Source organism: Anthonomus grandis, chromosome 1, assembly GCF_022605725.1.
Source record: "Anthonomus grandis grandis chromosome 1, icAntGran1.3, whole genome shotgun sequence".
Taxonomy (NCBI): Eukaryota; Metazoa; Arthropoda; class Insecta; order Coleoptera; family Curculionidae; genus Anthonomus; species Anthonomus grandis.
The window spans coordinates 15,247,562-15,267,990 of NC_065546.1; the positions used below are offsets into that span (position 1 = coordinate 15,247,562).

At 33.4% G+C, this 20,429-nt stretch overlaps 2 protein-coding genes across 3 annotated transcripts in view; one reads left to right on the top strand and one right to left on the bottom strand.

The window, feature by feature from the left end:
* LOC126734520 (dynein regulatory complex protein 8) lies at nt 1–12,817 on the top strand. Of its 2 annotated transcripts, XM_050438194.1 has the most exons (5): nt 1–152; nt 209–446; nt 5,660–5,870; nt 12,213–12,340; nt 12,627–12,817. In XM_050438194.1, exons 1-4 carry the CDS (start codon nt 110–112, stop codon nt 12,336–12,338), a joined length of 618 nt encoding a protein of 205 aa, XP_050294151.1. In that variant the 5' UTR covers nt 1–109; the 3' UTR covers nt 12,339–12,340; nt 12,627–12,817. The 2 variants fall into 2 exon arrangements, with proteins under 2 accessions (XP_050294151.1, XP_050294160.1); XM_050438203.1 differs by lacking the exon at nt 12,213–12,340.
* LOC126734513 (delta(3,5)-Delta(2,4)-dienoyl-CoA isomerase, mitochondrial) overlaps nt 12,379–20,429 on the bottom strand; it is a 21,803-nt gene continuing 13,752 nt past the window's right edge. The window contains exons 6-7 of the mRNA XM_050438182.1: nt 12,652–12,778; nt 12,379–12,564 (exon numbers count right to left, since the gene is read on the bottom strand). Coding sequence (XP_050294139.1) covers nt 12,466–12,564; nt 12,652–12,778 — 226 coding nt within the window. The 3' untranslated portion in view covers nt 12,379–12,465. The remainder of the gene's footprint in view (nt 12,565–12,651; nt 12,779–20,429) is intronic.

Sequence of the window (20,429 nt, forward strand, 5' to 3'; positions counted from 1 at the left end):
ACGCATTGTATGTATTATTTGATCGATAATTTTTCTGTGAATACCTTAATTTCGAACAACAATCAAAAGTGACTGTGACATTTACGAACTTAATTTTAAAATTTACTAGATGGTGCAAAAAATGGATGATGATGATGAAGAGGATATTCCCGGTATTCCTATGTCCTTTATATTTTAACTAATTACTGATCCTAAAATATTTCTATAGTTCCTATCAACAATGATCTAGAACGACGCATAGCGGACGCTTTTGAAGTTTTTGATCATGCAGGAAATAAAACTGTAGATATTCGGGAAATTGGTACGATTCTAAGGGGTTTGGGATGTTGCCCTACCGAAGCAGAAGTGCAAGAAATTACGGTGAGGGTGGAGAATACTGAGGCTCCTGGAAGTGTTCATTTAAGCAAATTTCTGCCGTATGTTTCTCAGGTGATAACAGAACATCGGTAAGTCATTATATATAAGAAATTGTCTACTTCGAATAAAGACAACTCAAAATGTAATTTTGTTTACTATATTACTTAGTGAAATGGTCGTAATTTTCACGTTTGCTATGGTAGACATCTCTACATTCATCCAATTTCTAGAAAAATCAATTTTTACTACCAAGCAGGTACTTCTGTCGATAATAAGAGGAGCTACTTAGAGATATTTTTAGATCTAATCAAGGCGTTTGACACAATGACATACCAAATTTTACTTGTAAAATCTAGGAATAAGAGAAAATCATATAATCCGTTTAGGTTGTATTAATGAAATAAGTCAAAGTGCAAATAACAGAATTGTTCTACCCGATGGCGGAGAAATGCCATTATAGAGTGAGAAAAATCAACTTGAGTTTCAGTTAACCTTTTCTTATTTCTTCCTGGAATTCGTCCAGTTTTTGCTCTCTAGTGCACATCAGCATGTTTTAGATTTATTGTTTCCCCCAATTAACTATTTATTGTATTCAGCAGCCAAACAGTTCGCTGCCCTTGTTTTGCAGGTATTTTATTATTAAAGTATTTAGTTTTTCTAGGTGGTCTCTATACTTTCCAAATATTTTTTGGCTTCTGCGATATAGTGCTTACAAGCGCAGATTATACGGATAGTTTTTGGGCCGTTATTGCAAAGAAGACAGGTTGGGCTCTGTTGTACACACCAATTCTCTTAAGGTCTCTTTTAATTGCCATGTAGGCCGTTCGAAGCCCTATATACCTAGTAGCTTAGCTTGTAGGCATCTGCTGTTCCTGGTTTTCCCTAGATTTTTCCCATGCTAAATTATCCAGGAGATATCTTACGAATCTCTCATAAAAAATGTGCCTGTCGCTCAGTCCGATGGAAGGTTCTGTACCGACCGGTAGGAGAGATGATCTGTGTGATGCGATTGATGAAATATATCTTGTCTTAAATTTTCTTCAAAAATTTCAGCTCCGACGGCTTTGTCGTATGTTGGTTTGTTCGTATACCAGAGGAGATCCTTATAAATCATGTCCCCATTTCACTCTTCTCTACTTGGAGATGCAACTTTAAAGAGATATGTATTCATTTCTAATGTTTTATCTTTACAGACTTTCTGGATTCTATGATATCCTATAAAATCTGGGTTTGCCTGGAACAAACAATGAAGTGGCGGTAGATTGTAGGTTTCATCGCCCCCGATATGCTTCGACAATCTAGTCTTGGTATTTTATCCAGCCTTGCTGATATTTGTAGTTTCTTTAGCCACCAGGGTAGATCTACATATACGTACTGGTAGTATCTATCATTAGCGTGGTGTAGATTCAGTTTACCATTAAGTAATCTTACGCCGAGCTCTCGTTTGCTCTTAATATGCTTTTTGTGCTTCTTTATTGGTTACAGAATAAACATCGTGTAGTTTAATCTATTTGAGTCTACATAACAGTTACTATCAAGACTCCTGATGCCAATGTAATAAACAAAGAAACAAAAATAAGTATTTAGGTTTTATTTTGGATGAAAATCTAAACGATTTGCAAGTTTAATTGCGAATTCTACCAGTTCAGACAATTAAAGCTAATGAAAATTTTTAGAATCAATTGCTTTAATTTGCTTTGTCTTACTATTTATCAGAATAAGATTCAGCTTATCGGACCAATCTCCAAAAACTTATCGTTACTCGAAAATTCATCTGGAAAGTAATTTTAAATAAACACAAATAATTTTATTTAAACGTTTTATTTATATTTAAACTAGACTGATATATAACTAATTCAAATACATCTAAAAGCAGTCGTTAGGATCATATGTAGAAACACACAATAAGTCAAAGTCAAAATATACTTTATTTGTTAAGTTTACAAACTTGTGCTAGAAGCTTCCTAATCCTAGATTTACAATACTAGTAGTTATTTGGTTATACAGGATAAAAACAGGATATATAAGCCATTTTGATTGTACATAGGAGCATATTTCATATCATCAAAGAAAAAACTAAAAAAAAAAAAGAAAAGATATATAATTACATTTAAATCTTAAAATGAGTCGTTAAAATACTCTTCAATGCTGTAGTAAGCTATTGGTAAAATTAATTTCTTTAGTTCCCTCTTAAACTTTTTAAGGTCTGTAACAGTCCTAATCGAAAATGGAACATGATTAAATATTTTACGACTAATAAATATAAGAGAGTTCCTCGTAAGTGAGAAGGTGGGGATTGGAAGAGATAAGTTGTTTACATGACGTATTATGACTGGTGCAGGATGGTGGACTAACGGACTTATGTATGAGTGTAGCAGTTTCCAATATAAAGAGTGAGAAAACTGTTAAAATTCTTCCAGCTACAAAAAGAGGTTTACAAGAGACTCTCAGACCAACACCACACAGATACCTTAATGCTTTTTTCTGAATAGCAAAAAATTATGTTAAAATTAAGGAGTCCTTTGGGGCACAAATCCCAAAATGGCAACCCATACCGGATATGAGAGTCTATTGAGGCGAAATAAACTGAACGAGCAAATAACCCCCCAGCTCATGCCTGGCAACCCTGACTACAAAACAATCAGAAGAAAGTTTACCAGTGAGGCTCAAAACATGGTTGTCAAACCTTAAACTCCCATCAATGAAGAGGCCGAGAAATCGACAATAATCCCCACCATGTAGTGGGATCTGCTCATCAAACAAAAAATCCTCCACATTACACTTAAAGCCCAGAATAAAAGTCTTATCAACATTAAATACAAGCTGATTGCAGATGCACCACTCTTTAATTTTGTGAACGTCCTCTACTATGAGAGATCTAACGTTTTTGATCTTTGTTATGCCACAGAATTGTAGTATCATAGGCAAACTGAACCTCTAGTCCATGTAGTGGTAGAGAGCTTAGGTCATTAACATATAATAAAAATAAAATAGGAACTAACACTGACCCTTGAGGTACATCACATTTAAGATGTGCTATCCCTGAAGAAAATCTAGATGCAACCACCCTCTGGGTGCGACCAGACAGGTATGACTTCAACCATCTTAAAGTCACTCCCCTAAATTCGTAAAAATCAAGCTTTGACAGTAGTATTCCATGATCCACTTGGAGTTCATAGATAGATACACACTTTCCAAGAATCGGAAAATGGCATCCTGCGTGCCCTTAGATGACTGAAATCCATACTGATTAGGGAACAGCACATTGTATTCAGTCAAAAAAGAGATAATTCTCTTTTTGCAAGCCGCTCAAGAACCTTGTAGAGGGGAGACAAAATTGATATGGGACGGAAGTTTCAGGGTCGGTCCAAGCTACCACCTTTATGAAGAGGGATAATCACAGCTTCCTTCAAACAGGATGGGAACTTGCCCTGAAGCAATGAATGATTGATTGCCCAAACCAAAGCACTTAAAGCGCTCGCAGGCAAAAATTACAGCAGACGTGAAGATATACCATCGGAACTCGAAGACCTATGATTCTTCAAGCACTGACTTGTTTCAAGCATCTTTGTGGCATCTACAGGGTGGAAAAAGAATGATTGGTGGATAGCAATCCGATTAAGATACTGCAATGAATCGCCGTCTCTGGGAACTGCTTCCAGTAATTTCTCAGCAATATTAGAAAAATAGTTATTGAAATAATCGGACCCCAAGTCCGGTTGAACCAACCGCCGAAGAGAAGACTGCCTGCATTCGTTAATGATTGACCAACTTTCCCTCTGTCTGTTACTGGCCGAGTCTAAACGCTCATTGTAATACAGTTCCTTTCTGATTTTTATTAGACGCCTATAAATTTTCCGATAATCTTGAAAATAAGACTGAAAATAAGACATGAATTGATTGTCAGTTTACGAAGTCTTGCTAAGAATCGCAAATTTTGGGCACATGTTTTTACTCTCGCGGTGATCCATGGTTTTCGTCTCTTGGATTTAGGTCTAACCAAGGGAAAGCAGATATTTATTTTATCACGCAATATATAATAAAAGGAAGAAAATGGTTGTGGGGCAGCCTGAATTATATTTTAGTTAACAGACGAAATGGATTGAGAAAATAAATTCAAATTGTTCCCACTAAATACTCTCCCAAGGCGGCGGCCAGATTTGTTTTTAAAATCACCAGGGAATTGGACATACACACCCTCATGATCCGATATACCCACTGACTGCACTGAACAGGTAACATCGTCCAAATTACTGCAGAAATAATCAACAGTGGTCGATCAAGATAACAAAATATGAGTGGGTGCATTAACATGCATGGTGAGTGCATATCATCTCATATTTAAACATATCTCATACGCTCAGTGTAAACAGGTCAGCTGTAAATCGATATGTTATTGTTCGAAAAACTTTTAAAATACATTTTATTAATAAATTAATAATTAATAATAAATTTTATTTCAACCTTTATTATATACTTCTTCTAAAATTAATAATCTGTTTCACATAGAGTTTATAAAATCAAAATAAAAGTCTATAATTTATTATAGATCAATAATCATATACAAATTAATCTATCTATAGATAGAAATATAATATATCACGTGGCATGTAAGTTGAATCTAGATTACATGTAAATATTAATTATTACTCTTCTCTTTAATTTGTATTTAAAATTAAAGTATAAATTAATATAAGGATATTGATTGCTATAAATCTAACATTACGCCGAACTGGAAAAAATAATATTTTTTTCTAAATTATTTTAAATTGAATTATTTTTATAATTTATATTACTAGAATTAGGACTCTTTTAAGCTGAAAGCCTAAACTTAGGATTTAAATGATGTTTCGTTCAATAGTATTAACTATATAGGATTTAGTTTTCAGTAGTTGAGTTGCAATTCTAATAACTTTATTATAAATCTTCGTAGTTTGAACTTCTGGATTATTTGTAGATCTTGACTATTACTAGTTTCTTAAATTTGTTAGGGCGGCCGTACACGAGCGACTTTTTGCAGTCATACCGACCACAATTTTGCGGTCGCCTCTCGCAGAATTGTGGCAAACTGCAGCTCGTTATTCCTTACTGTTATTCCTACGATGAATTGCAGTTCGCCGAAACGCGACCGCAGAATTGTGGTCGGCATGACTGCAAAATAGTGGCTCGTGTACGGCCGCCCTTACTCACCCATCCGTATAAACAAAGTATACATTTCTATGCCATTCTACAATTTCCGTACCTTAAGGAAGGGAGTCAAATTATAATGTTTTTAAGACTACCTGTTGACATATATTTTTAGTTATGAACCAGCAAGTCCCGAAAGCCTTTTAGAAGCCTTCCGAGTTTTAGACCCCGAGGAGCACGGATTTCTGACCAAAGAGTATATTTCCACCTTAATGACTCAGGATGGGGAACCTTTTAACCAGGATGAGCTAGATGAAATGTTGGAGATCGCTATAGACCCACAAACACAAACAATACCATATGAATATTATATTAACCAGCTAATGGTAGGTTAAGAATTCCTTATTAGAAACAGATTTTATAACTGAAAAAGAGATTCTGTAAAACGTATTAATATTATGGATAGCTTAAAAAAAGGGTGCTCCATTTTCTATATTATTCTGCTCATGAATTCAACAACCTAATAAAAAAGCTAACGTGCTACTAAATTCTGCTTTTCTGGATACTCTTTACAGACATGTGAGTCTCTGATAACTTGTTATCTTTTGTCCTCTCTGCGATCTGAGATACAGGATGTGTCATTAAGTTAACCTCTATATTTTAGTCAACCAATTGCTTTAGATAGAATTTACAAATTACTTTTAAATTAAAGGCCCCATTTTTTACGATTTAATTCTATGTAAAATAAAATTTTGAAAATTTAAAAGTAAAAGGAATTAAAAAATTAAAATTTGGTTACAAACAAAATAGTTTTAAGGAATAAAACAATAACTAAAGAATTAAATTAATTATCTAAAAGTTATTTATAAAAAGTTTTCAGATACCCTTTATTTAAAATGGCCTTTATTTGATAAGTTTTATAACTTGAAATTAAACTAAAAATCAATACTTGAGATTATTTACGCGTTCTCCGTTAACAGTTATAAGTAAAGAAAGGTTCTTATTAGGGAAGATTAATGAACAAAGGGATCTAAAAGATAAATATCAAAAGAAAGTGAGTCGGTCTTTAGGTTAGTAAACACTAGCATTTCTACTGCCGGGTGTTTCGAATGACTTACACCTAAAATATTAAAGAAAAAATATATAATAATAAACAGAAATTCAAAATAAACAAAATTTTAAAAAAGTTTATGATTATCGCCTAATTTTTAAATGTTCTGTTGAAGAAGAGAATTATCAAAAGAAGTTGTATATTGAAATATAAAAACTTATACTTAAAACTTGAAAGCATTTGAAATTTACAGCTAAAAATTAGAAAAAGAAAAACTCAGTTTCATCGCCCTTAAAATATAAAATGTATAATACCAAAAAATCAAGTCTAAGAAACTACACTACCGCTCAAAAGTATTTGTCCACCATGTATTCTTTTTAATATTTTAAATTAGATACAAAAATCTTATCCTTATACCTATATTTAGATTGTATCTCTTTTGTAAATTGCATACAGGGTGTCTAAGATAAGAATCCTAAGCATGGGGATCTCGGTACCTGTTGGAGATACAGCTTCGGTTAAATTAGGAAAAAGTTGTGCACTTTGAAGCGTATTTACATGCCGTTGAGAAACTTCAAAAATTTCCATGGCCTGCTGAGATATTTGGAAAAAACGGAAATTTGCCAATATCGATTTTATTTTTTCCTGGCTTTATTTTAAAAGATATCAAAAAACTATTGACACTTTCTCATTGACACTTTTGAAGTAGTACATGATGACGCTTTTAAATTTTATATCCGACGTTTCGTTTCCGAGAAACCACCATCAACTTTATTTTTTTATATGGCGCGAAAAGAAAGTACACCCTGTATCTGATTCCATTTTTATTACAAATTCAACGATGTATCACATGTCACATTTTTTTTGTTAGTTAAAAGGAAAAATACAATTTTTCTTTTTTTTTAAACATGTTATTAAGTAGGCTTTGGAAACAAATGCTTTGACGCTTTGACGTAAATACCTTTTACCCTGTCACATATTTTTTATTACATATTAATTGCCGTTGTTGTTACCGTGATTGTCGAGGTGTTGTTTGTTGAGTAATTATTGTTATTATTATTTACTGTTGTCGTTATTATTGCTAAAATTGTGTTATTATCTTCAAATATGCCTGGTGGTCATTATAGTCATGAAGAGAAGTTTGACATGCTGTCGTGCTACATTTTGTGCTACAAAAATATTGTAAATACAGCAGCAATGTATCTTAATAAATTTCCAGATAGAAAGCAACCATGTAAATCCATTTTCTTAGAGTTGGCTCGAAATTTAAAAGAATATGGTTCGTTTAAAAAGCCTGTTTTATCTCGAAAAAAGAAATCTCTTGAAGAAACTCAAAATAATGTTTTACAAGCAGTTATTGAAAACCCCGAGATATCAACCAGGCAAATTGAAAAAAATGTAGGAGTGGCCGAATCTACAGCTCAGTTTATTTTACGTAAAAGCAGATATCACCCCTACAAATTTAGAATTTGCCAAGGACTTAAACCTGGGGATTTCGAACGACGTCGGCATTTTTGTGAGTGGTATACACGTGCCTGTGAAGAGGATTTTAATATTCCATCAAAAATAATATGGTCCGACGAAAGTATGGTCACTAATAATGGTATCTTTAACCGCCGCAATAGTCATTACTGGGTCCAACAAAATCCGCGTGTTAACAAAATATCTAGACATCAACAACGTTTTGGGTTTAATATGTGGTGTGGAATTTTAGAAACCAAAATACTAGGTCCATTTATTTACCATTATTCATTAACAGCAGAACGATATCTTAATTTATTGTAAAATGATTTAGAAGACTGCTTAGATGATTTACCTCTGGCACAAGTCAATAGCTGTTGGTTTCAACAAGACGGGACTCCTGCACATAATTCTGGGCAAGTTCGACAGTACCTTTCGCAGCGTTTTCCTGAAAAGTGGATTGGAACCTCCAGTGAAGTGTCTTGGCCAGCGCGATTCCCGAACTTAACCCCTTTGGACTTCTTCCTTTGGGGATTTATTAAAAACCGAGTCTATCAACATTCTTTTGGAACTGAGCAGGAATTACGAGAATGTGTTACAGCCGCTTTTCAAAGTATTACGCCAGAGATATTGCGTGATGTTTTAATTGCTACTGTAAGAAGATTATACTTATGTCTAGAAAATAACGGAAACCTGTTTGAACACCTGTTTTAAATTAAATTTATAAAATGCGTTAATTTATTTGCTTTTTTCGTTATTTTCAAAATGTATTCATTATTTGTTGCATATCGTTAAAAAAATCATAAAACATTTGTCTATTACTGGTTACATTTTTTTATTTATAAGTAGTACAATGTACAATGCAAATCAATGCTTCATCACTCTCTAAATAGATATTAAGAAAAATGTGACAGATTCGGTAACAGGTATTTACATACGTCAAAGCATCTTTTTCCAAAGCTTACTTAAAAAATATGCTAAAAAAATAGAAAATTTGCATTTTTCCTTTCAACTAACAAAAAAAATGTGACATGTGATACATCATTGAATTTGTAATAAAAAATGGAATCAGATACAGGGTGTACTTTCTTTTCGCGCCATATAAAAAAATAAAGTTGATGATAATTTATCGAAAACGAAACGTCGGATAGAAAATTTAAAAGCGCCATCACGTACTACATCAAAAGTGTCAATGAGAAAGTGTCAATAGTTTTTTGATATCTTTTAAAATAAAGCCAGGAAAAAATAAAATCGATATTGGCAAATTTCCCATTTTTCCAAATATCTCAGCAGGTCATGGAAATTTTTGAAGTTTCTCAACGGCATGTAAATACGCTTCAAAGTGCACAACTTTTTCCTAATTTAACCGAAGCTGTATCTCCAACAGGTACCGAGATCCCCATGCTTAGGATCCTTATCTTGGACACCCTGTATATGCTTAAACAGCATACCTATCAACTATGAATCGTTGAAAAACACTGAGTATTTAAGAATAGTCTTGCAAATAACAAACAATGTAGTGAAAATATACACTTCTTCTAAAAAACTAATCTGTTTACAGCTCGTTTCCGATGAAATTTGAAACATCTAAAGGTGTTTAGTCTTCAAGAATTGATTTTGTGTAACATTGTTAAATAATTTCGCTTGCTTATTGACGATTGTCGCCGTTTCTTTTGTGCTGGTTTTTCAATATTCTTTAAAATGGCTAAAACAAAAGAGTTATCGGTAGAAACAAAAGGTCATTATCATTGGACTTCATAAGGCTGGAAAGACTAATCGTCAAATTTCGACGGATTTAGGAATTCCAAGGCGGACTGTCGATTATAATGTTAGGAAATTCACCAGAGAAGGGACTATTAGTAACAAACCTCGATTGGGAAGGCCAAAGGCAACAAGGTCAAATGAGGATTTAAATATTATAATTACAAGCAAATGCAATAGAGGCCTTAAATAATAGGGCCTTAATAGGGCCAGTGTTTCGACAGTAAAACGGCGACTTTATAATGCTGGTCTTAAAGGACGTTTAGCTGTATCAAAACCGCTACTAAACGATGTTAATAAGAAGAAAAGACTTGAGTGGGCCCAATCACACAAAGAATGGACCATTGATGACTGGAAGAAAGTTCTCTGGAGTGACGAGTCGAAATTTGAGGTTTTTGGAACGAAGAGGCGAGTTTTTGTTCGCCGTTATGTCAATGAAAGGGTCGCTGAGAACTGTACGGTGGCCTCAGTTAAATACGGTGGTGGTTCGGTGATGGTGTGGGGTTATTTTGGAGGATCTTCAGTGGGCGATCTAATTAGAATAGAGGGAGTTCTTTGAAAAGAGGGTTACAAAACAATTTTAAGTGACAATGTACTTCCCTCTGGTACTCGAATAATTGGGGAAAACTTCATCTTTCAACATGACAAAGCACACGTCGAAATTATGCAAGCAATATTAAGGTCAATTACAAAGGCAACATCTTCTGAAATTTATGGTATGGCCTCCACAATCACCGGACCTCAATCCTATCGAATTACTGTGGGATGAACTGGATAGACAAGTGCGAAAATCATGCCCCACATCAAAAGAAGACTTGTGGAGGATCACCAAGAAGAGTGGCATAAGATACCTTAGGAAACTTTGGACAAATTAATTAGAAGACTACTGAAACTCTGTGAAGCTGTTATTAAAAATCGAGGCGGACATGTAGATGAATCTAAAATTTGATTTTCTTAAATTTAATTAATTGAAAAATGTATTGTTTATATTCATTTTGTTATAAATAAACCGTTTCATAAGAATAACTGATGGGTTTATTATTTTTAGTTATAACTTTAAAACAGTCATATGTGGGCAAATACTTTTGAGCGGTAGTGTATGTGTAATTTAAAAATTTATAAATTAAATTAAATGTATTATCCTGCAATATAACTTTCACCCTTTTCTTAAACTTATTAGGAGGCATTAAACATACTATTAGGCTTAAACCTATTATTAAGATTGATAACATTTTACTGTCCAGTTTGACACCTGTTCAGCCTTCAGTAGACGGAGGCAATATGCCCTTTAAAGCTAGTTTCATAACTACAGTTTCAAAATTACTTCTTTGGTTTTACAGAAGGGTGTTAGTGTTAGGAAAATATATGAACGTGTGAAAATTTTGAGTTCTTAATAGCACCTTTTTCTATAGATAAGTTCAGCAAGAATTCTCAATGTTTAAAGCTAAAGACCAAAGATATTTCATCCAGAACCAGCTTGTTTGGAGAGAACCAGATCTCTGTCCTCGCACATACCAAAATTACATCATTAAGCAACCCTTTGGCAGTACCATGATGGACACAGTTAAAGGCTTAATTACAATCTCAAAGCCTCTCCTTCAAGATCCCAGAAAAATATGCCTGAGTGACAAATTAAAAACGAATACTCGAAGCGTGACAAGTGGAATGGTAAAATATTGTTTACTTGATGGAATATTTGCCGGTAAACAGCCGTGTCTATCAAAAAGAAAAAAATGCCCGATTGGAGCTTCCTAGAGCTCACCTTTCTGGGTAACAAGAAAAATGAAAGAGGGTTCTGTAAAATGACAAAAGAAAGATGTCATTCAAATAGTAGATCTAGTAATGCAGGAAATATTAAGGCAGACCGATTAGCGCCAAATACAAAACAAAGTACCAAGGGTAAAAGCAAAGCACATACAATACAAAGAAAGAATTAAAAAATTATTTATTTGAAAAATATATCATTCCCATAAATATTTTAATAGGAGTGTTCTTCAATGGCCATACCAATCTCCAGTCTTAACGTTCAATCTCTGGAATACCTTAGATTTTCTTATTCGAATGGATTCCAATATAAAATGAACAGCTGCTTAACATCATTAAATCAGAGTAATCGCAAATCCTCGAAAAACTCTAAACATAAAAGATGCCAGTCTTAAATGCTCATGGGTATGCGACAAAATACTCAAACAGGATTAGTAACTTGTTTATAACAATATTATTTAATGAAATAAGAAAAGTTACCATGTTTATTTTTTCAATTTCTATACTCGTCATTCTAAAAGTGTTTTTATGGCACATCCTGTATCTAAAAAACGAGTGCTTTATAGACCTACTAAATGTGGGTGAAATGAAATCAAGCATATAAACTTAAGTAACCAATGTTTTAAACCGATTTTCTTTCTAACCATAAATTCACATCCTTACCCAAATATTCCATTTTCCTTTTCCCTAGCATGAACCAACAGGCGAGGATAATATTTATAATGTGGCTGACAGAGTAGAATCAGAAAAACCTCCACCCCCTCCTCCTCCAAGGCGCATGTCCGATTATTTGAAAGCTACCGAAGATTTAGTCTAAATGTAAAGAAAGCTAGATATTTTACTTATTAAAACACAAATTAAAATATTTGTTTTATCTATTTTAAAATATTTAAAAAGTTATAAAAAGTATAAACAAAAGCAAATAACAATTTATTTAGAGCGATTTAAAGTTTAGAAAATTGTACATTGGGGTCTTTGGTGATCTGGGCCATAGTGGCTTGAGCCAAGTCCTCGCTTTGGAGTAAAAACTGATTTAGTAATGCCTAAAAACATTTAAAATTATATAAATATGGTAAATAATAACGGATATTCAATATTATTTTAGTTCGAGCCTCACTAAAGCAACTCACAATATGGTCTAGGCCTTCCTGCACAGTATGATCCCTTGAATATACTAAGCTGGCTTTAGTAGCTTGCACAGCAACGGGAGTCTTTTTGGAAATTTGTTCTGCTAGTCCCAAAGCACCTTGTATCATTCTAAAATTTGAAAAATAAATAAATACATGCATTGAAATATTTATGAAAATTTTATTTATTATTAACTGTCAAGAAAAAACTATGTATACGATTAAAGTATAAAAGTATGCAAGAATGTGAGATATACAATTTTTAGAATTAATATTAATTCGAATTAAAAGAACTCGTCCATTATCTCAAAGAGACCTACGTAAGTACAGAAAAAATTCTACTAAGTACTACTCAGTACAAAAGCCTACTGAGTATAGTCTTTTTGATCTCACTTGAATGATGATAAAAACGATGAAAGCGTGCCGACGAAAAGATCGATAGACCGAGGCCAGTTTTAAACCTACTTCTTTTCCCAGAATTATTATTACCAGATGGCGGTACACTGGCAGCATACTATGCCGCGGCGGATTTGCAAAGAGACCGCCCGATGTAGGTCTGCGTGGGCATCGGTCCTCAATAGGAGATCAATGCCCATGCCGCAGCAAAAAAATTGCATTTATTTTAATTGGATTACTTTAAAACATTGGCGTAGTATTAAGTTATATCGTAAATTAAATAAACTTAATAATATAATATATTTAGATGAAACATGGTTTTACGCATGACGTAATTAATACCGTTGGGTTGATAATTCCACGTATTGTGTTTTGAATACGCCATGCTCAATAGGCAAATGAGTCGTCATTATACTTCATGCGGAAAGTACAGAAGGATTTGTTAAAAATGCGTTACTTTTGTCTGCTCAAAACATTTTTTAATCTTCAGCTGATTCCCTTGAAGATATGAGTGCGGCATTATTTGAAAAATAGTTTTCTAATCAGCAACATTATCTAACATTTATCTAAATTTAGTAATTGTTATGGATAATGCATCTAACCATTCGAGAATGCTAAATAAAATACCAAATACTAGTTTCAAAAAACAATATACACATAACTTTTATGAAAATTAAGGACATTCCTGTTGACGACAAAATCCTATTCAAAAAGGGATTAAGGTCGTTCATTAAGATACAAGAAAAACTAGATTCATGTAACTGGAGAACCGCAGCATATTTTTGCACTGATCTGTGTGGATATCGGACAACTGCATCGCTAACACGGTCAATATTTTGATTAGGGCGCACATTTCGTACGATTCCACAAGGATGAATAGTTTCAATCCCTTTCTTCAAATTTATTTATCCAAGAATTGATGAGATTGGTACTAGGTGCTTCACTGACGTTGTGAAGAGCATAACGAGCACCCAACCGACGTAAAACTGCGATGTAGGAATGATTTAATTTATAAAAGCTATGGATATAAAACGCACGTTGTTGGGTATCAAATCGATTCATTATTGCATCTGTCAATTCCGACAATAAATTTCGGATTGCTTGATCCATTGCGAAAAAGTAGGCAATTTAATATAAAAAGGTATTGTATAATAGGTGAATTTTTAAACCACATTTTTCAGTAATGGCATTAGCATTACTTGCAGGAATTATTTAAATACTTATATTAATCTCACTTCACTCTCAAATAAATTTTGACCCCTATATCTAAAAATATGTCTGCTCGCTAACACCAAAATTCCTCATTCTCCTCCTAAAAATGAACGAGGAACCAGACGTGAGAGGAGTGGACAAGCACTTAAAAGGGAACCATTTTCATGTATTCGAAGCAGTTGAATATATGCTTCACTAGTACTCAAATTAAGTAACTAATCCCGTAAAATCTTGCCGATTATCGAAAATACCGGCCGGTAGCAGGAGTGACGGGCAGCTCAAGTATATACACGAAAGGAATCAACCAGCCAATGGTATGTTCATTTTTATTATCCTTTTTCTCTCATAAATTTATTGCTCTCACCCCCACATGTTGGTCCTTCGAGCCGGAGCATATTTTCAAAATTAGATAAAAAGTAATTTTTAAAATCTCATACTCATACATTTAGACACTCTTATAAAAACCGCCATATCAGTTCCCTTATAGTTTCACCTGCTCATTATCGATAATATTAGTTTATTTATATGCAATATTAACTAGACTCCTATTTGACCAAAAACAGATTTTACGCTGTATCCAAATTTATTTTGTTTATTTATATTTTTTTTACCGAGCATAGTTATATTGTTCACCGCAGAAATAAATTCTCGGCGCATTCTCGCGTAATTTTTTCTGGAATTCTTTAATATTTTGCGCTTAAGAGTCCGAATCTTGTATGTAAATGGTTATTTAAATATTAAAATTATCATTATTATACACAAGAAAGCTTATTTACATTCATTCTTATACGCGTACACATACACATTTTCTAACTTTTTAAAAAAATGGCTGATCAAAAGAAGTTAAAACAATACATTGCTCAGCGCGATATTGAAATAACAAAAATGACAGAATTACTTAAAGTCGACCAAGCAGCGCTAAGAGATCCTTCTCAGCACTCCATTTTTAAGTGTAGGTACAAGTTGATTGATGTTATATTTGATAATTTTATGAAAATTCACAACAACATAATTGTATTAATTTCTGGACAGGAAAATTCCGAATTGGATAATCAAAAAGAAATTTTAGTGAGTTTTGATAAAACTAATTTTGAAATTCAAGCTATATTTTCTACACATTTTGAAGAAAATAATGGTACTCAAATTCAAACTCAATCAAAATATAATAACGCCAAACTTTAATTAATGTTTACTTATTTGGTTAGTTATTTAAAAGACGCTCCTCTCTCTCTCGTTAAATGTACACCATTGACAAGCCAAAATTATATAGTTGCCTATAATGCATTAAAAGCTAGGTATGATAATAAGCGTTTGATTGCTCATACTCACTGGCTCTCTATTCAATCAACTGTTCGAATTCCTCAGCTAGATACCTCTGCTCCTTTACGATTATTAGTGGATACTTTTTTGGAAAATTTAGGTTACCCTGTCAACTTCTGGGATTTTATTTTATTTAATATGTTAATGGATCGATTGGATCAAGCGACTGCTACTCGTTTTGAATTAGAATGTGGTTCAGAATTAGTCAAAGATGAAAACTTACATAACAACTTTCAAATACTTGTCAGTTTTTTAAATAAACAATGTTCAGCATTAGACGCTGTTTTTTTACAATAATAGCTCTGTTAAAAGGTCGGAGTATGAGAAATCAAAGTCTCATTTTAAACTCAATGATAAAAAACCAAATAATCACTCTCAGTATAAAGCAAAACCTACTTCTAGTTTTGTCGTTGACTCACAGCAAAATCAGGTGTCCTGTCAGTTATGTCTTGAGGATCATCTCATATATAATTGCCTAATTTTTTATCCCAACAAAATATTGTTACTATTCTCTTAAATTTTAGATTCCCCTCTATTGTCTTTACTGCGGATATAAAGAAGATGTATAGACAAATTTTAGTAAACCCTAAGCACACTCCCTATCAACGAATATTGCATCGATTCTCCCCCAATGATCCAATCCAGGACTTTGAATTAAAAACTGTTACGTTTGGCGTTAGTTGTAGTCCCTATTTAGCCATAAAAACCATTTTGGAGGTAGGAAAAGAACGTTGTAAAGACTATCCGAATGCTTCAGAAGTATTGAAAAATGATATTTTTCTTGACGACATTCTCTCAGGAGAAAACTCTTTGCAAGATGCATTAAAGTTGCAAAACGATCTCATATTAATTCTTAGGTCTTCTGGTTTTGAATTACGAAAATGGGCCAGTAACCATCCCGATCTTCTCTCGCACTTACCTTCCTATTCCAGGCTATTCGATCCTCTTTCATTTAACTCAAGTGATGACTCTACTTTAAAAATTTTGGGACTTTCATGGAATTTCAACTTTGATTGTTTTATATTCAAAATTGCTCAAAGAGATATAGCTTGCACTAAGAGACACTTGCTATCAGAACTTGCTAGAATATTTGATCCTCTGGGTTTTTTGTCTCCAGTGACAATCTCTCTAAAGATTTTAATTCAAAGGCTTTGGAGTAGCGGGTGTGATTGGGATTCCCAGCCTCCAAAAATATTATTGATACCTGGTCTAAAATAAGAATGCAACTTAATAATTTATCTCAATTAAAAATTCCTCGGCGAATCATTGAAAATGATTTAGTCTCATCTAAATTGCACGGATTTTGCGATTCTAGTCAGGACGCATATTGTGCAGTAGTATACTTACGAAATTTATATAAAGATGGCTCAATAAAAACCAATTTTTTTATTTCAAAATCAAAGGTATGCCCTTTAAGAAGGATTTCTATTCCCCGCTTAGAGTTATGCGCGGCCGTATTACTCTCAAATCTGGTAAATTATGTTTTGGGAATTTTCTCTAATAAAATTAAAATTAATAAGATTTTTGCTTGGACAGATTCAACAATTGTTTTGTGTTAGATAAAAAATGAGCCACGAAAATGGACAACCTCTGTCGCAAATAGAGTTGCTCATATCCAAGAATTAATTTTTTTTCCCTCTAAATGACATCATGTTATTTCAGAGGATAACCCGGCTGACCCAGGTTCCAGAGGTCTTTTTCCCTTGGATTTACTTACCAATAACTTATGGCGGGCGGGGCCCCCTTGGCTTACTCAACCTCATTCTAATTGGCCAACAAGCAATTTTGAACTTTTCGAACCCTCCGAAGAATGTCGCATTCAATGCTTATCGGCATTTGAGACTTCTTCTTTCTTTGCACTAATAATTAATCGATTTTCTTCTCTGACAAAGATTCAAAACACTGTTTGTTACTTAAAGAGATTTATTGATAATTTTAAAACTCAACCCTCAAATCGCAAATATGGAATGTTTTCATTTTTTGAATTGGAAGAATCCTTGCTCCTCCTCATAAAGTTTGTTCAACGTGAATGTTTTTCAGTTGAAATACACGCTCTTAAATCTAATAAAATTTTAACAAAAGTATTTCGCAAACTCACACCATTTCTCGATAAAAGAGATATTTTACGCGTTGGCGGCCGTATTAAATATAGCCAAATTGATTTTGATAAAAAACATCCAATTTTCTTACCTTCCAATAATCGTTTAACGGATTTAATTATAGAATATACTCATAAAATTATGTTACACCCTGGCTTGCAAACTCTTCAATATATTCTCTCCCAAAAATATTGGATTATGGCTCCAAAACGTACCATTCGTCGAATAATTTCTAAATGTCATAATTGTTTTCGCTCTAACCCTACGCCAGTTCAACCTCTCATGGGTGACTTACCCCCTAGTCGTCTAACAGCAGTAAAGGCCTTTGCTCATGTTGGTGTTGATTACGCCGGACCCTTCTCTATAACCACAAGCCGTGTTAGAGGTACTAAGGTTTTAAAGGCATATGTTTGTCTTTTTATATGTATGGCAACTAAGGCTCTGCATATAGAGCTTGCTTCAGACATGTCAAGTGCTGCATTTTTGGCGGCCTTGCGTCGTTTTATTGCTCGGAGAGGTAGGGTGAACCACATTTATAGCGATCAGGGAAGAAACTTTACCTGTGCATGGAAAGAAATTAGTTCTTTTATGCCTCTCGCCTCACAAGAAGAAAAAATTGAATGGCATTTTAATCCACCCTATGCTCCAAATTTCGGAGGTTTGTGGGAAGCAGGTGTCAAATCAGTAAAAACACACCTTGTTCGTGTAATTGGTTTGCAAACACTCACATTTGAAGAACTTAATACCGTACTCATTCAAATAGAAGGTGTTCTTAACTCTCGCCCCTTATGCCCTCAAAGCTCGGATCCAAATGATTTTAAGGTTTTAACTCCAGGACATTTCCTAACACTCGCCCTATAAATGGTCTTTGGGTCGAGTTACTCACGCATATCCCGGTCGCGATGGCATCACAAGAGTTGTCACATTAAAAACTAGTAAGGGAACTTTTATTCGCCCAGTGAATAAACTATGTCCTCTACCAGTCAATTAATTTTTCTTATTACACTCTTATTAAATTTTTATTATTATTTTTATTATATTTTAATTAATGTTCTTATTTCAAAATAAGTGATAAATTTAAATTTTTTTGTTTTGGGGTTTGTATGTTAATTGTAAAATTCACATTTTAAGCGGGCGGTATCTTCAGTAATGGCATTAGCATTACTTGCAGTAATTATTTAAATACTTATATTAATCTCACTTCACTCTCAAGTAAATTTTAAATGACCCCTATATCTAAAAATATGTCTGCTCGCTAACACCAAAATTCCTCATTTCCCTCCTAAAAATGAACGAGGAACCAGACGTGAGAGGAGTGGACAAGCACTTAAAAGGGAACCATTTTCATGTATTCGAAGCAGTTGAATATATGCTTCACTAGTACTCAAATTAAGTAACTAATCCCGTAAAATCTTGCCGATTATCGAAAATAACGGCCGGTAGCGGGAGTGACGGGCAGCCCAAGTATATAGGCGAAAGGAATCAACCAGCCAATGGTATGTTCATTTTTATTATCCTTTTTCTCTCATAAATTTATTGCTCTCACCCCCACAATATTGTATTTTAAATTAAACCTTATGTCCCTAACTTAAAACATTGTATAACGTTTGAACAACTCATGTAAGCTTTACAATAATACATTTGAATAGTATCAATTATAAATCTGTTCAAAACCAAAAACATATTTAGAATTGATAAAAATTCCGTCAGATCAAAGCAATTGAAGTTAATTTTGTTAGTAAAACTATTATAAAAAAAACTGAATTGAAACTATGAAGATAACTTTATTATATTACCCACCCGTTTTATTTTAACGGCACGCCTCTGAGGGCGGCAAAGTTCAATATATTTTTTTGCAGTCGCTTAATATTTGGCTTCTACAAGTAACAATAAAAAGACTACTAGAGTACAAAGCAGGTCATCTCGTGAGAGATATTACTAGTTTATAAGGTTTGATGATGCTTTATTTTAAGCGAAACATGTAACCTTCGGGACATAAAAAATATTTTGAGGCCGAGACTTAGGATTTTTATTTTTTCTCTTAATACTAATTCCCCTAATTGCTCACTAGTTTCTGGAATTGTCATGAATTTCTTTATTAAATTTAGTAATTTCCTGCCAATTTCACTAATTTCAAAGGTAATTCTCGATTAATAAAAAGAACAGGCTATAAAATGGATAATATAATATACTAATATAATATGGATGATAATATAGCTGCAAAAAAGACACAGTATCTCCATGCTTAAAAGTTGTAAAATCTAAACGAAAATATTTGATTGTTTTTGAAGTTGGCACATGAGTTTGGAAGGTTCAATTTGAAGATTTTTTTTTCAAACGCATAACAGATGTTAAAAACATACATATATTCATTCGTAGTTCAATAAATTCCATGGTTCGGACGTACTTTTAATCACTCTTCAGTGTTTGCTATATTTTCGTGTGTTATATAAATCTAATTGTGTTGTGTTTTACATCAAAAGTTGTAGAAAATTAACAGTTCCACAGTCTTAAAATTACGCGACGTATTATAAATTACTCTTCGCGTAATACTGTTTTATTTAAAATCAATTGTTACCATTGTTAATGATCAATAGAATTAATCCAAGTGTTTGAAAATTCTTGGCTCCATTGTATTGATTTGATCTCGACATCGCATTTTTACTTTAGAGATCTTCAAAAATGAAACGTTAACGTTAAACGCAAAATGTCTCCGCCGATTTTATGCAAAGTTTGTAAGAATACAGTTGGTAA

Bases quoted from the DNA above. Each gene is read 5' to 3' on its own strand.
- LOC126734520 (XM_050438194.1), top strand. From the start codon at position 110: ATGGTGCAAAAAATGGATGATGATGATGAAGAGGATATTCCCG. The intron at 447-5,659 runs GTAAGTCATTAT...ATATATTTTTAG, and splicing joins CAGGTGATAACAGAACATCG to TTATGAACCAGCAAGTCCCG. The intron at 5,871-12,212 runs GTAGGTTAAGAA...CCTTTTCCCTAG, and splicing joins ATTATATTAACCAGCTAATG to CATGAACCAACAGGCGAGGA.